The sequence below is a fragment of the Dromiciops gliroides genome, chromosome 2 (genome assembly GCF_019393635.1).
Source record: "Dromiciops gliroides isolate mDroGli1 chromosome 2, mDroGli1.pri, whole genome shotgun sequence".
In the NCBI taxonomy this organism is placed as follows: domain Eukaryota; kingdom Metazoa; phylum Chordata; class Mammalia; order Microbiotheria; family Microbiotheriidae; genus Dromiciops; species Dromiciops gliroides.
In genome coordinates this window covers 255,360,054-255,372,738 of record NC_057862.1, presented here as the reverse complement: position 1 = coordinate 255,372,738, position 12,685 = coordinate 255,360,054, and the positions used below count along the sequence as shown (strand labels likewise).

The window sequence follows — 12,685 nt, the reverse complement described above, 5'->3', positions numbered from 1 at the left end:
TATTTGACACGAAGTGCTTGAAAAACCGCAACTTGGCAGGAAAAAGTCTAGACCAGTATCTTATATGTTATATTAAGATAAAAATAGATATACAATCTAAATATAAAAGATTACATCATAAAAAAAAATTAGAGGAAAACAGGAAATAACTTTTCTAAAGATAGATTGAGATTTCTTAACTAACAAGGAATAGAGGACATCATAACATAAAATTATTTCAGTTAAACAAAATTTTAAGCTTTTACATGAATCAAATCGCTATTGTTAGAAAAAGAAAAATTATAGAATATAAAAATTATTTGCATTAAATGTATCTGATAAAAGTTTGATTTTCAAGATAGACAGGGAAATGACAAATGTATAAAACCAAGGGGCATTCTGTAATAGAAAAAAAGCAAAGGATATGAATATAGTTTTGATTTTTAATTTTTAAAACATAGTTTATGGATGCCTTTTGTCGTTACATCAAAGCTACTTCTCACACTCTGTCCAAATGGAAACTTGTTTGTAAAACAAGGAAAAAGGAATTAAGTAAAATATCCCATACAGCAACTATGTTTAACAATATGTACAACTTTCTGTATATAATATTCATTATTGTCCTGACATTTGGAAGTGATCATTTTAATAGGACAATTGTAAGTAATGAACAAATGTGGAACAAAGATAAAATGTTCCAGGAAAGTCCAAACTGTAACCTCTCTCATGGACTGTTTCAATAGCTTCTTAATTGGTTTCTCCCTGCTCCAATCCCTCCTCTACACAGATGCTGAAATGTTTTTCCTAAAACACAGGTCTGACCATGTCAACCCTCATTCAAACTCTAGGGGTTTTCTATTCCTTCTAGGATGAAATAATTTGTCTGGAATATAAAGCTGCTTACAACCTAGCTTGTTCCTATCTTTCCAGTCTTCTTAGACTAACTCCCTTCCAAATTGCCAGCTTGCTTTCTCTTCTACCCAAGATTCCATCTCCTATTTCCGTGCTTTTGCCATTCAACACCTGGAATGACCCCCCCCCCACACTTTTTTGTTTTTGCAGGACAGTGAGGGTTAAGCAACTTGCCTAGGGTCACACAGCTAGTAAGTGTCAAGTGTCTGAAGCCAGATTTGAACTCAGGTCCTCCTGAATCCAGGGCCAGTGCTTTATCCACTGCGCCACCTAGTTGCCCCCCCCCCCCAACTTTTTAAAAACAGTTCTGGCTTCCTTTAACTTTAACTTTCCTTTAGTTCTTCAAGTGAGAGTGGCACAGTACCTGGCCTATACTTCTTTGCTATGACAGAAGAAGGCTATTTTGTTATTTATTCTCCAGGTCTTTCACTGATAATCCAATTACTCAGAATACATTTTCTTTTTAGTGATCTTTTCACTTACATTGTTATAGACATTGTATATATTATTCTCTCAACATACAATTTTCAAAAGAAGAAATATAAATTACCATCAACAACATGGAAAAATATTCTAGGTGGTGAAGAACAAGAAGTGCTCATTTAAAAAATTTCACTAAAATTGGCAGATTGTTTAAAAATGAAAATACTAATGTTACATGGTCTGGGGGAAAGTCAGGCACTCTAATCCTCTGTTGGTAGCAACAATTTGGAATCATAAGAAAAGTTACTAAACTTTTCATTGATTTAACCATTCCAGTAACAGGTGGGTACCAAAAGTAACTCAAAGATAAAATGAAAAGTCCTACACGTACCAAAATATTCATAGCTGTATTTTTTGTGATATAAAACTGGAAAAAAGGTAGGTACCCATGGAGGGGGGAATTGCTGAATAAATTGTGATATATGAATATGGTGAATTATTGTTGCACTATAAGAAATGGATATTAAGAATCTAAAGAAATGTGTAAAGACTGCTATGAATAGATGCAAAGTAAACTAAGGAGAAAAAATAACCCTTGTGGTAACAATTATTTATGGTATAGATTAATGTGGCAAGTTTTTAGCTGAATCATGCGCATGCTATTGAGCAGCTTTTGAAGGACTGGAAGGGAGGCAGCTTCTGGTAGGCGGAGTGTGTTCAAAAGTTCACTCTCTTTCGGCCTGGCGAGCAGTCTCGTGGTGTCCTAGACCTGGTGGTGGTGCGTATTTTGCTCTGTTTTGGGCGACTGCTGTTCTGATGATTAACTGTAGACTGACCAGGGTTGGTGAGTTTAATTATGGAAAACCCTAAATTCCTTTGAACTAGCTTAATTGGGAACGCTCTGGGATTGTATAGGCTAAGCTTAGAGTTAAGATTATCTAGCTGTATTTCTACTTCCTTATTCCCTTAATTGGTTTCACCTTTGTGGTTTAATTAATTCCCAAGTAATAAAATCTGATTCTTTATGAACTAAAGCTCAGAGGCTCCTTTTCTTATTGGCCTGGGAAGAATATATAAAAAGGAAAGTTCAAAGGGGAGATTAAACCTAAAAGAGTCCCTCATATTTCCAGGACCCCAATATTAAGGCGAGTCACCCAAATAACGCTCCATATATCAAATTTTGGTCCTCACACCGTGATAAGTCAAATAAAAATAATACAGAATGATAACTAAACTCAGAATACATTTGATGATCAAGATTGAATCCAAAGGTCAGATGACTACAGATTCCAAATGTATCACCTTTATTATACATTGTTCTACTTAACTGTTTTACTTTGTTACAAAATCACAAGGGATTTAGAAGTGAATTCTACCAAACATTTATTTAAAGAGCAATTAATTATTTTTGTTTTTATTGGGGGTGGGGGGCGGAATGAGGGCTAAGTGACTTGCCCAAGGTCACACAGCTAGTAAGTGTTAAGTGTCTGAGGCTGGATTTGAACTCAGGTCCTCCTGAATCCAAGGCCAGTGCTTTATCCACTGAGCCACCTAGCTGCCCCCAGAACAATTCTAACACTACATAAACTAGTTGGGAAAATAGGTAAAGAAGGAGTTTTGATACCTAAACCAAGGAGAGCAAAAACAGAAAGAAAACTGCAGGCCAATTTCCCTAATAAATATTAATGCAAAGATTTTAAATAAAACATTAGGAAGGAGACTACAGCAATATTTATACCGGGAAACAGAGCTGGTTTAATATTAGGAAAATTATCAGAATAATTTACCATATCAATAAAAAAAATTATAAGATTATTTCAATAGATGCAGAAAAAGCTATTTGGCAAAATACAATACCCATTCCTATGAAAAAACAATTACTGAAAGCATAGGAATAAATGGAGTTTTCTTTAAAATGATAAGTAGTATCTACCTAAAACCATCAGCAAGCATTATCTAGAAGCCTTCCCAATCAAGAGTGAAACAAGGATGCTCATAATCACCACAATTATTTAATACTGTACTAGAAATGCTAGCTATAGCAATAAGGGAAAAAAATGAAGGAATAAGAATAGGCAATAAGAAAATAAAACTACCCCTTACTGCTGATGATACTTATACTATACTTAGAGAATCAACTAAAAAACTAGCTGAAACAATTAACAACTTGAGCAAAGTTGCAGGACATAAAGCAAACCCACACAAGTCATCAGTATTTCTATATATTAAAAACACAGGAGGAAAACATAGAAAAAAATTCCTGCAGACAGTATAAAATTGTTGGGAGTCCACCCAGGAATTATATGAACACAATTACAAAACACTTTTCACACAAATAAAGACAGATCTAAACAACTGGGAAAATATTAATTGCTGATGGGTAGGTAGCCACTATAATAAAAATGACAATTCTACCTAAATTAAAGTCAATTATTCAGTACCATAACAATCAAACCACCAAAGAATTATTCTACAGAGCTAGAAAAAATAATAGCAAATTCATTTGGAAGAACAAAAGGTCAAGAATATCATGGGAGTCAATGAAAAAAAGTGAAGTGGTACAGCCTAGCAGCACCAGATTTCATACTCTATTACAAAGTGGTAATCATCAAAACAATCAGGTACTAGATAAGAAATAGAGTGGTAGATCATTGGAAAAGTTTAGGTACGCAGTATGCAGAAATAAATGACCATAGTAATCCAATGTTTGATAAACTCAAAGATGCAAATTTTGGGGGCAAGAACTTTCTATTGAACAAAAACTACAGGGAAACTAGAATGCAGTCTGGCAGAAACTAGACATAGACTAACATCTCACACCATATACTAGGCATAGACCAACATCTCACATCATATGCCAAGATAAGGTCAAAATAAATACATGATAGCATTTGTTTGTCCTTCATTTTTGAAGAGGACTAGTAACATCATGGGGGTGATAGCTTGACAAAATTGCATTTAAATAAAGTAGAATTGCACAAAGTCATGAGCCTCACTCTCTCTTCCAGAGTCATCCAAGTCTAGTGGTAAGACAAAAGTGGAGACATCTGGTGATGGCTCAGGATGCAGTAGATGACCTTGATATCTTCCTTCAATGTCTGATCAAGCTCTCAGCACTCCACAGGACCTACTTCAGTCACCTTCCTGGTCATTAGAAGATATTGTTCTGATCTACTCAATTTATTCTGGGGAAGTCTTCATACACTTGAGATAACACACCAAGAGTTCTGAGGCCTGTTGGTTACCTTCAATGTGGTTTAACTGGTCTGCTTAGATTGCTTACCAGGGTGTGACAGCTTCGTAGAGCCACAGGTAAGAGTTGAGTGTCAGGCAGAGGCCAAAGGTACATAAGCAACCCTGAAAAGGGCTTGGTACGCCCTCACACCCCAGGTGGTAGTCCTCCTTGAACACCCTATACAGCCCATAATTTGAATAAGCAGATTAGGAGAAAATTGAAAAATTTACCTGTCAGGTCTATGAGGAAGAAAGAGCTTATAGCTAAATAAAAGAGGCGGGGTGGGGGACGGAGGAATGCAGGAGGTAAAATGGATAATTTCTATTATATTAAATTAAAAAGGTTTTGCACAAACAAAACCAATGCAGCCAAAATTAAAAGGAAAGCCAGAAACTGGGAGAAATTTTTTAATGGCAAGTTTCTCTAATAAAGGCCTCATTTCTCAACGATATAGGAAAAAGAGCCAAATTTATAAAAATAAAAGCTATTTCCCAATTGATAACAAATTCTACAAAAAAATTAAACAATTCTAATGCTATGTAAACTATTTGAAAAATATTAATACTATATAAACTATTTGAAAAAATAGGTAAAAGAATCAGAAGTTTCTCCTTTGAGAAGAAAATCAGGGGCAGCTAGGTGGCGCAGTAGATAGAGCACGCGCCCTGGAGTCAGGAGTACCTCAGTTCAAATCCAGCCTCAGACACTTGACACTTACTAGCTGTGTGACCCTGGGCAAGTCACTTAACCCTCACTGCCCAATAAAAAAAAAAAGGGGGGGGGAAGGAAAGGAAAGGAGAAGAAAACTAAAGGTGACCAGATAACAGGACAGACATATCTAGGATTTAAGGGACTATTAAACTTTATCTTGGCCAACTAGATATCAGGACAGATACACCTAAGAAGTATGGGGAGATAAAATTCTATAGCAGGAAACTCAATTCCACGTGGCTACTACCTGAGCTAGGAGAGATAACTCCAGAAGTCAGGGCTATCCCCTACTCTCAGGAATCTTTCCCCACCCCACCCCCAAAAGGAACTTTCCATTGTCAGGTGGTCACCCCATCTATTCACTTATTTTGTTGGTTTTTTGTTTTTGTTTTGGTGAGGCAATTGGGGTTAAGTGACTTGCCCAGGGTCACACAGCTAGTAAGTGTTAAGTGTCTGAGGTTGGATTTGAACTCAGGTCCTCCTGAATCCAGGGCCGGTGCTCTATCAACTGCACTACCTAGCTGCCCCTAACTATTCACTTATAAAAGCTTTGGCCTTTTCTGTTCTGGGAGGAAGCCATTTCTAAGCTATCTCCTCCCCCTGAGGCTAAGTCTTGGACTGACCTCACACCACTAACTCCAGATAGAAGACCATTTTAATCTTAATTGGACTGTGTGGGAGAGTGTAATTCTTTACAGAGGAATACCTAAGGATCTCCACTCACCTATTTCCTCTTGATAGGAGGGAGTGAGAGAATTTGGAACTAAAAATTTATATATGATTGTTCAAAAAATTTTTAAATAAAAAGCTTTGGGGAAAATGAAAAAAAAAATCACAGAAAGATGGAGAATATATAGGGAAGTTATTGTGATGTACAAAATAAAGATGTTACTAAAAATTTTTTTAAATAAGAAAAATAACTATTCATTACCAGAAAAAGTATGGAGAGAGATTAGGGCTATTATAAGATTCTTAACTTTGCAATGGAAACAGATTTTTAAAATTCCTTACTCTTAACTCTAACTTCTGAAGTTATAGGTTCTCATAATATTACTTTGTATTTTGGAAATGGCTTTTGTAAATGAATTAGTGCAATTTTATGGAGAAAATGGGCTCACAGCAAAAAATACCTTGAAGGACAAATAAGAAATTAATGTCAGAATTGGGAAGATCTACATTAGATTATAAAATCTTTGAGGGCAGGGACAGGCTTTCTTTTACTAATTTGTATCCCCAGGGCTTAGCATACTCTTGACCAAATATTGGGAACTTAATAATTGAACTGAATTGGATATTCTAAGAACTATGCTAATTATACTTGATTTAGTAGGTATGTAGACCTTCTAGCTTTATATAAATTAGAATTATGCAAATTCTATTGGGGTGGGGGTGGAGGGGTGGGAAGGACTGGGTAAGACCTGAAAGCTAATGAAGCTGCTCCTACTATGGGGCCCAGGTGATGTAGGAGGCAAAAAGGGGTTAAACAGAAAAAACCTAAGACCCAAACTTTAACTCAGATATTAGCTCAAAAAGGGAGTCAGACCCTAGTTAATGGATAACTTCCCTAAGTAGTTTGTGTTCTTGGGTTCAATGAAATACTGAATGGTTGTATTCAATTGCTTTAGGGTCCTGCTTATCTGAGCTATTCCACTGATCAAATTATATATATATAATTTAGCCAGTACCAAATTGTTTTAAGAATCACTGTTTTAGGGGGCAGCTAGGTGGCATAGTGGGATAAAAACACTGGCCCTGGATTCAGGAGGACCTGAGTTCAAATCCAGCCTCAGCCACTTGACACTTACTAGCTATGTGACCCTGAGCAAGTCATTTAACCCTCAATGCCCCATAAAAAAAATTTAGAAAAAAAATTGCTGCTTTAAAAAGTTCTTTTTGAAAATTAATAAAAATATATTTTATATACAGTTCAAGATCTGATAATACTCTTCACTCCAGTGCTTTTTTTTTCATTATTTTCCTCAAAAATCTAGATTTTTGTGTTCCTTCAAACTGAACTACTTTATCTAATGCTATAGAGACCTCATGGCATTTAGATAGGAACAACACTAAAGCATAGTCATTTTTGTTATACTGGTGCATCCTAACTATGAAAAATAAATCTCTTATCTCTTGCAATTTGTAGTTATTTTGAATGGAATTTTCTGAAGTAATTGGTTCTTAGCTTGGGTAAGTAATACTTATAGCAGGATATATAGAGTGACCTAATATCTACAAGCACTCAATAAGTTAATGTAGATTCAAGATTAAATGTTTCCTCTTGATATATATCATAATATTTTTCTTCCTTATAGGCTCCCTTTCTTACCACTGGCCTCATTATTTTATTTTTAATTTATGAAATAAAACAAGCATTTCCATGATATAGTAGAATAATAAAGAGGTGATTGCACATGAAACTGCAAATCTATTATGCACAACTTGCTATTCCTTTTAAATATGTAATAAATTTATCATGTAAATTTCCCCCCTTCCCTCCCACCCTAGAAATGGCTGCCATTAGACGTAAATATGGATATGTATGTGTGTGTATGTCTGTGTGTCTCTATGTGTATGTGCAAAATCGTGGCCCCACTATGTTCAAAGTCCAAGGTGTCTGAAGAAGTGAAAGCTTTCCCTTTAAGTCAATGAAAAAACTTAGATGGAGCAATGAACCCTGGATAACCTTTTCTATAAGCAAAAGCACATAGGAAAAATCCTCTAAAGTGTGAACTAATAATGAGAACATCAATAAGTTGCTCTTCTCACTCTTCTTCCCTGTCAAAGGAAGACTGACACAGGACTGACTTGCTGTAGTTCTTTCTAGATTTTTCTGGCAGTCACAAAGTGACCATATCCACATATCTGCGATGTGTTTCCTATACAGAGAACCTCTTAAGTATGCCGAAAGATCAACAATTCTATTGTTCTCTCAACCCAAACAATTCTGACTAGCATGAACATCAAAAAGTCCAAATTCATGTCCTTTCATAAACCTCCTATTCCAGAGGAAAAAAGTCTTCAAAACTCATTTTCTCACTTCCATATGAGTAAACAAACTGAGGACTACCTAACAATAAGCAAAGCGCCCACCTCATACTAGTATGTGGTCAAAGAACTTTTAAGACCAGAAACAGATCCCTGTAGCTTGGATTTGGAGGTTACTAAGGTAAGGACTCTATCTCTGTTATGTAAAACCTTGACAGGACACAACAACATGTGAGAATGGGAGGAAATGTGCAAAGATCTGGGTCTTAGTTAGGTCTAACTTGGAAAGATGTTGTAACCAATCAACTCTTAGGATACGAACCAATCTCCAATTATTCTGATACTCCTGCTTAGCTAGAACCTGAAACAAATTTCATACCATGTTAAAATAAGCTATTGAAAAAAACCCTTCCCATTGGTTTTTCTTAAAGAAACTCTTCTTCACATGTTATCTCCATTTTGCAGAAGAAGAAGCTGAAGCTCAGAGAGGTTAAGTGACTTGTCTACCATCACATAGCTAGGAAGTATCTGAGGAAGGTTTTGTACTCAGGTCTTCCTGTCTCCAAGCCCAGCTCTCCATCCACAGCACTACCCAGCTGCCTTATGAAAAAAAGGAAGCTCCTTTTCCTTTTTCCTCATTTCATCCATAGTGTATCTCTGTTCCTTCACCTTTTCCTTCCTCTATTACAACCAATATGGAACCAAGCCATCCCCAGACCCTTTGTTTATCTTTCTTTACTCTTTTTGTGACTGCAGAAACCAGTGGAATTTTAAAAGGATTTTGAATGTAATTTGAATGTAAGCACTTCATGATCATTTATCCTCTTCCTCTTGCTCAAATGTATTCACCTTTCCAGATTTCTTTATCTTTTATTTGCATTTCAGAGATTCTACCCAGCTGTTCTTTTCATTTGAAATAATTGAAAATTTCTAACGCTATTAAAAGTCCATTATTTTTACCCTGTAGGTTAAAAATACTAAGCTTTGCAGATTAGGTTATTCTTCTTTAAACATAAGCTTTGACCCCTTACCATTTAACACAGTATTCCAATATTTTCTCTCCTTAGAAGTAGTGGCACTTAGGTCTTGTGAGATCCTGAATGTAGTCACATGATACTAGAACTCTTTCCTTATAGCAATTAGCAAGTGTTTTTTTTCTTTTACCAGAAAACTCAGGATTTCAGTTTTGACAATTTGAACTTTCTTTCAGGTAGTAACAGGCAGACTCTTTCTACTTTTACTTTGTAATTTGGCTCTGAAAGACCTGAAGAGTTTTATGATTTCTTGAAAGATGGAGTCCAGGTCTTTTGTTTGGTCACAGTTTTCAGGAACTCTAATGATTATTTCTTTTCCTCATTCTGTTTTCCAGGTCAGCTAATTTTGACAGATGATACATTTTCTTCTATTTTTTCCAATCTTTTAATTTTGTTTTAACATTTCTTATTGTCTCATAGAGTTACCAAGTTCTGACAATCCATTCTGTTATTCAGGAAGTACACTATTTCAATAAGTTTTTCCACTTTCTATCTTAAGCTATTTATTTTCCTTGCAATTTCCCCCCCTAGAGCTCTTATTTCATTTTTTAAAAACGACTTGCTTAATTTCTTTCTTTGTTTTTTTTTTTGTTTTGTTTTGTGGGGCAATGAGGGTTAAGTGACTTGCTCAGGGTCACACAGCTGGTAAGTGTCAAGTGTCTGAGGCCGTATTTGAATTCAGGTCCTCCTGAATCCATGGTGGTGTTTTATCTACTGCACCACCCAGCTGCCCTTTATTTATTTATATTTTTCTTGGGGGGGGGGGGTGAGGCAATTGGGGTTAAGTGACTTGCCTAGGGTCACACAGCTGGTAAGTGTTAAGCGTCTGAAGTCGGATTTGAACTCAGGTCCTCCTGAATCCAGGGCCGGTGCTCTATCCACTGCGCCACCTAGCTGCCCCTTAATTTCTTATAGGTACTCTTACAGTCCTTGTGGCAAAGCTCTTATTTTCTCTGAGATTATCTTAATCTAGATTGAACTTGTAGGCTTCTCTCAAGCCATAGTACTCCTTTACCATGTTTGGCATTTACTCCTATTTAATCAGTTTCTGTACTAGAACTTTGTACTGATGTAAGACTCTGCAGATTCTATTGTCAGTGGTTAAGATTAATCTTCACCCTCTACACAAATCCCTGGCTTTCACTTCATCTTCTGGTGGCTCCTCAGCCCCTTCTCTGTCTTCTTTTCCTTGCACAGTTCAGAACCAGTAATTAGCTGATGGTTCCCAACAGGTTCCTATGAATTTCACTAATAACAGGTCTTCTGCAAGACCCCAGTACATTGCTGCCCAGATGCTGCAATGACCTTACCTCCTTCTATGGATATGATATATCTTTCTTTAGTAACCTGCTACCTGGGTGCTAGTCCAGCTTAGTTTTCTGGTGATCTTTCCTGTGCAGTCCAGAACTGGATAGGGGAGCCTGGAGCTGTTTTTCTTTGGTTTTCTTTATTACAGTTCCTTCTGGTGAATTTTCAGAAATTTACTAGAACATTTGTAAGAGACCCTAGGTGCTACAACATCAGAAGTCTGTTCACTGCATTTTAAAAATTATTACTAATAAGACCAGATTTTATAGCCAGTCTTGGGCAATGGGAAGAGATGTGCCAGGTCTGTTCCTACCACATTTGTATTCTCTGCTACTTAAAAAACCTTCTCAGGGATTAAATAATTTCCCTCCACCCCTCCCCCCTGCCCCCTTTCTCTCATTTATCTGATCACTTTCACAGTATGGGCTATTAAGCATCTCTTTAGGTAGGGAAGTATTGCTAGAAATTAAACTGTCAAATAAACAGTATGGTACTTTATACAAGAGGAAAAAGGACCAGCCCCTTCAATTCATACAGAAGCAATATAATCCTGTGCAAAATTAGAAAGGTGGGTGATTCTATCTTAGTCTACTCAGAGCAGAAATGACCAAAGCACAGTTTAAGTTCCTCAAACTACGAGAACCACATCATGTACCTTATTTGCAATAGAGAACAAGAAAGCGTATTAGCTAGAATGTTGCAACTGGAATCAGGAAGACCTAGGCTGAAATAAAAATCCTGGTTGTGATATTTACTAACCAGTGGAGAATGACTCAGTTTTCTCAGATGTAAAGAGGAGATGCTAATATCTATGGTACCTACCTCACAGAGTTGTTGTGAGGTTCAAATGACAATTTGCGACCTTTATCCATTAATATCCATTATTACTATTCCTCAAGGCATGATTTACTTATGTTCATTCACAATATCTAAGTAGGCATATCTCATTTCAAAGCACCTAAAAAGAGCAATATGGATCTCTCAACCAATTATAAACCTCATTAATTCGTCTAGCATTGGCAGCTTTGCAACTCACTTGCATCTTGTACTCACCTTGAGCATGTAGTGCTCGGTGGAGCAGTGGCAGTAACCCTGCCTGCCAGAAAGAATAACAACCATCCACTAACTTGTTGCATCGGCCCTGAAATCCACCTTCAAACCTCATCTGCCGGCTTGTCACCCATTGCTGAGAACAAGAACAAAAAGGAGAACTGGTCACATACAGGAGAGACAAAATCCAGGGAAATTACTTTCTTGGAAAGAAGTAGTTTCTTAGAAGCTTGATGTTTTCTCATCACCTCATTCTTCAGTGGAATGAAAATGAGAGGGAAACATCTAAACTTCCAAAAAAGTGTAGAAGCCTTCTCTTCCCAATCAATGGCATCAAGGGCCAAGAGTATCTTTCTCCCCTAAGGCAATGGCCGCCCCTCCTGAGGACTGTCCAAGCTAAGCTAACATGAAAATTTAAGTGTAAGGAAATGATGGTTTGTAATCTGTTATCTTTCACTAACTAATCTGGTCATTTTATTATGAAATATCCCATTTCTCTCACCTCCTCACATAATCTCAAATTTCTCCTTCACTGAACAAATATCCCCACTCCTATTTGGAACCTGGAAAAACTGAAGTTTGAACAGAAAACAAATTACCCAAGATTTCTTTCATTCTAGTCTCTTCAATGATCTCCAAAAAGAAATCCATTAAGGGGGCAGCCAGAATAAAGGAAGCTGGGGGCAGCTAGGTGGCGCAGTGGATAAAGCACTGGCCCTGGAGTCAGGAGAACCTGAGTTCAAATCCAGCCTCAGACACTTGACACTTACTAACTGTGTGACCCTGGGCAAGTCACTTAACCCCAACCGCTTCACCCAAAAAAAAAAAAAAAAGAATTCCATTAAGCTGAACTAAGATCATTTGTTCTGGAGCGTTTAATATTACTCATTCAAAATTGACACATGATATACCCCATTCCCAGGTACTAAGATCTAATTTTCTATGTATACATGTCTGCTAAACTAAAGATATGGATGGTCTTGGCTTTTAGAATGAGTAAGACCACCCAGCTGAGCAAATATCATTTTATCTTTTTTTTTTTCTCCCA

General features: G+C 36.7%; 2 protein-coding genes across 3 annotated transcripts in view; one reads left to right on the top strand and one right to left on the bottom strand.

Annotated features, from left to right (window-relative positions):
- FNTB (farnesyltransferase, CAAX box, beta) overlaps positions 1-12,685 on the bottom strand; it is a 119,025-nt gene that overhangs the window by 10,924 nt on the left and 95,416 nt on the right. Inside the window, exon 9 of the mRNA XM_043988898.1 lies at positions 11,641-11,773. Coding sequence (XP_043844833.1) covers positions 11,641-11,773 — 133 coding nt within the window. The remainder of the gene's footprint in view (positions 1-11,640; positions 11,774-12,685) is intronic.
- MAX (MYC associated factor X) overlaps positions 1-12,685 on the top strand; it is an 89,699-nt gene that overhangs the window by 60,192 nt on the left and 16,822 nt on the right. The window lies entirely within an intron of this gene.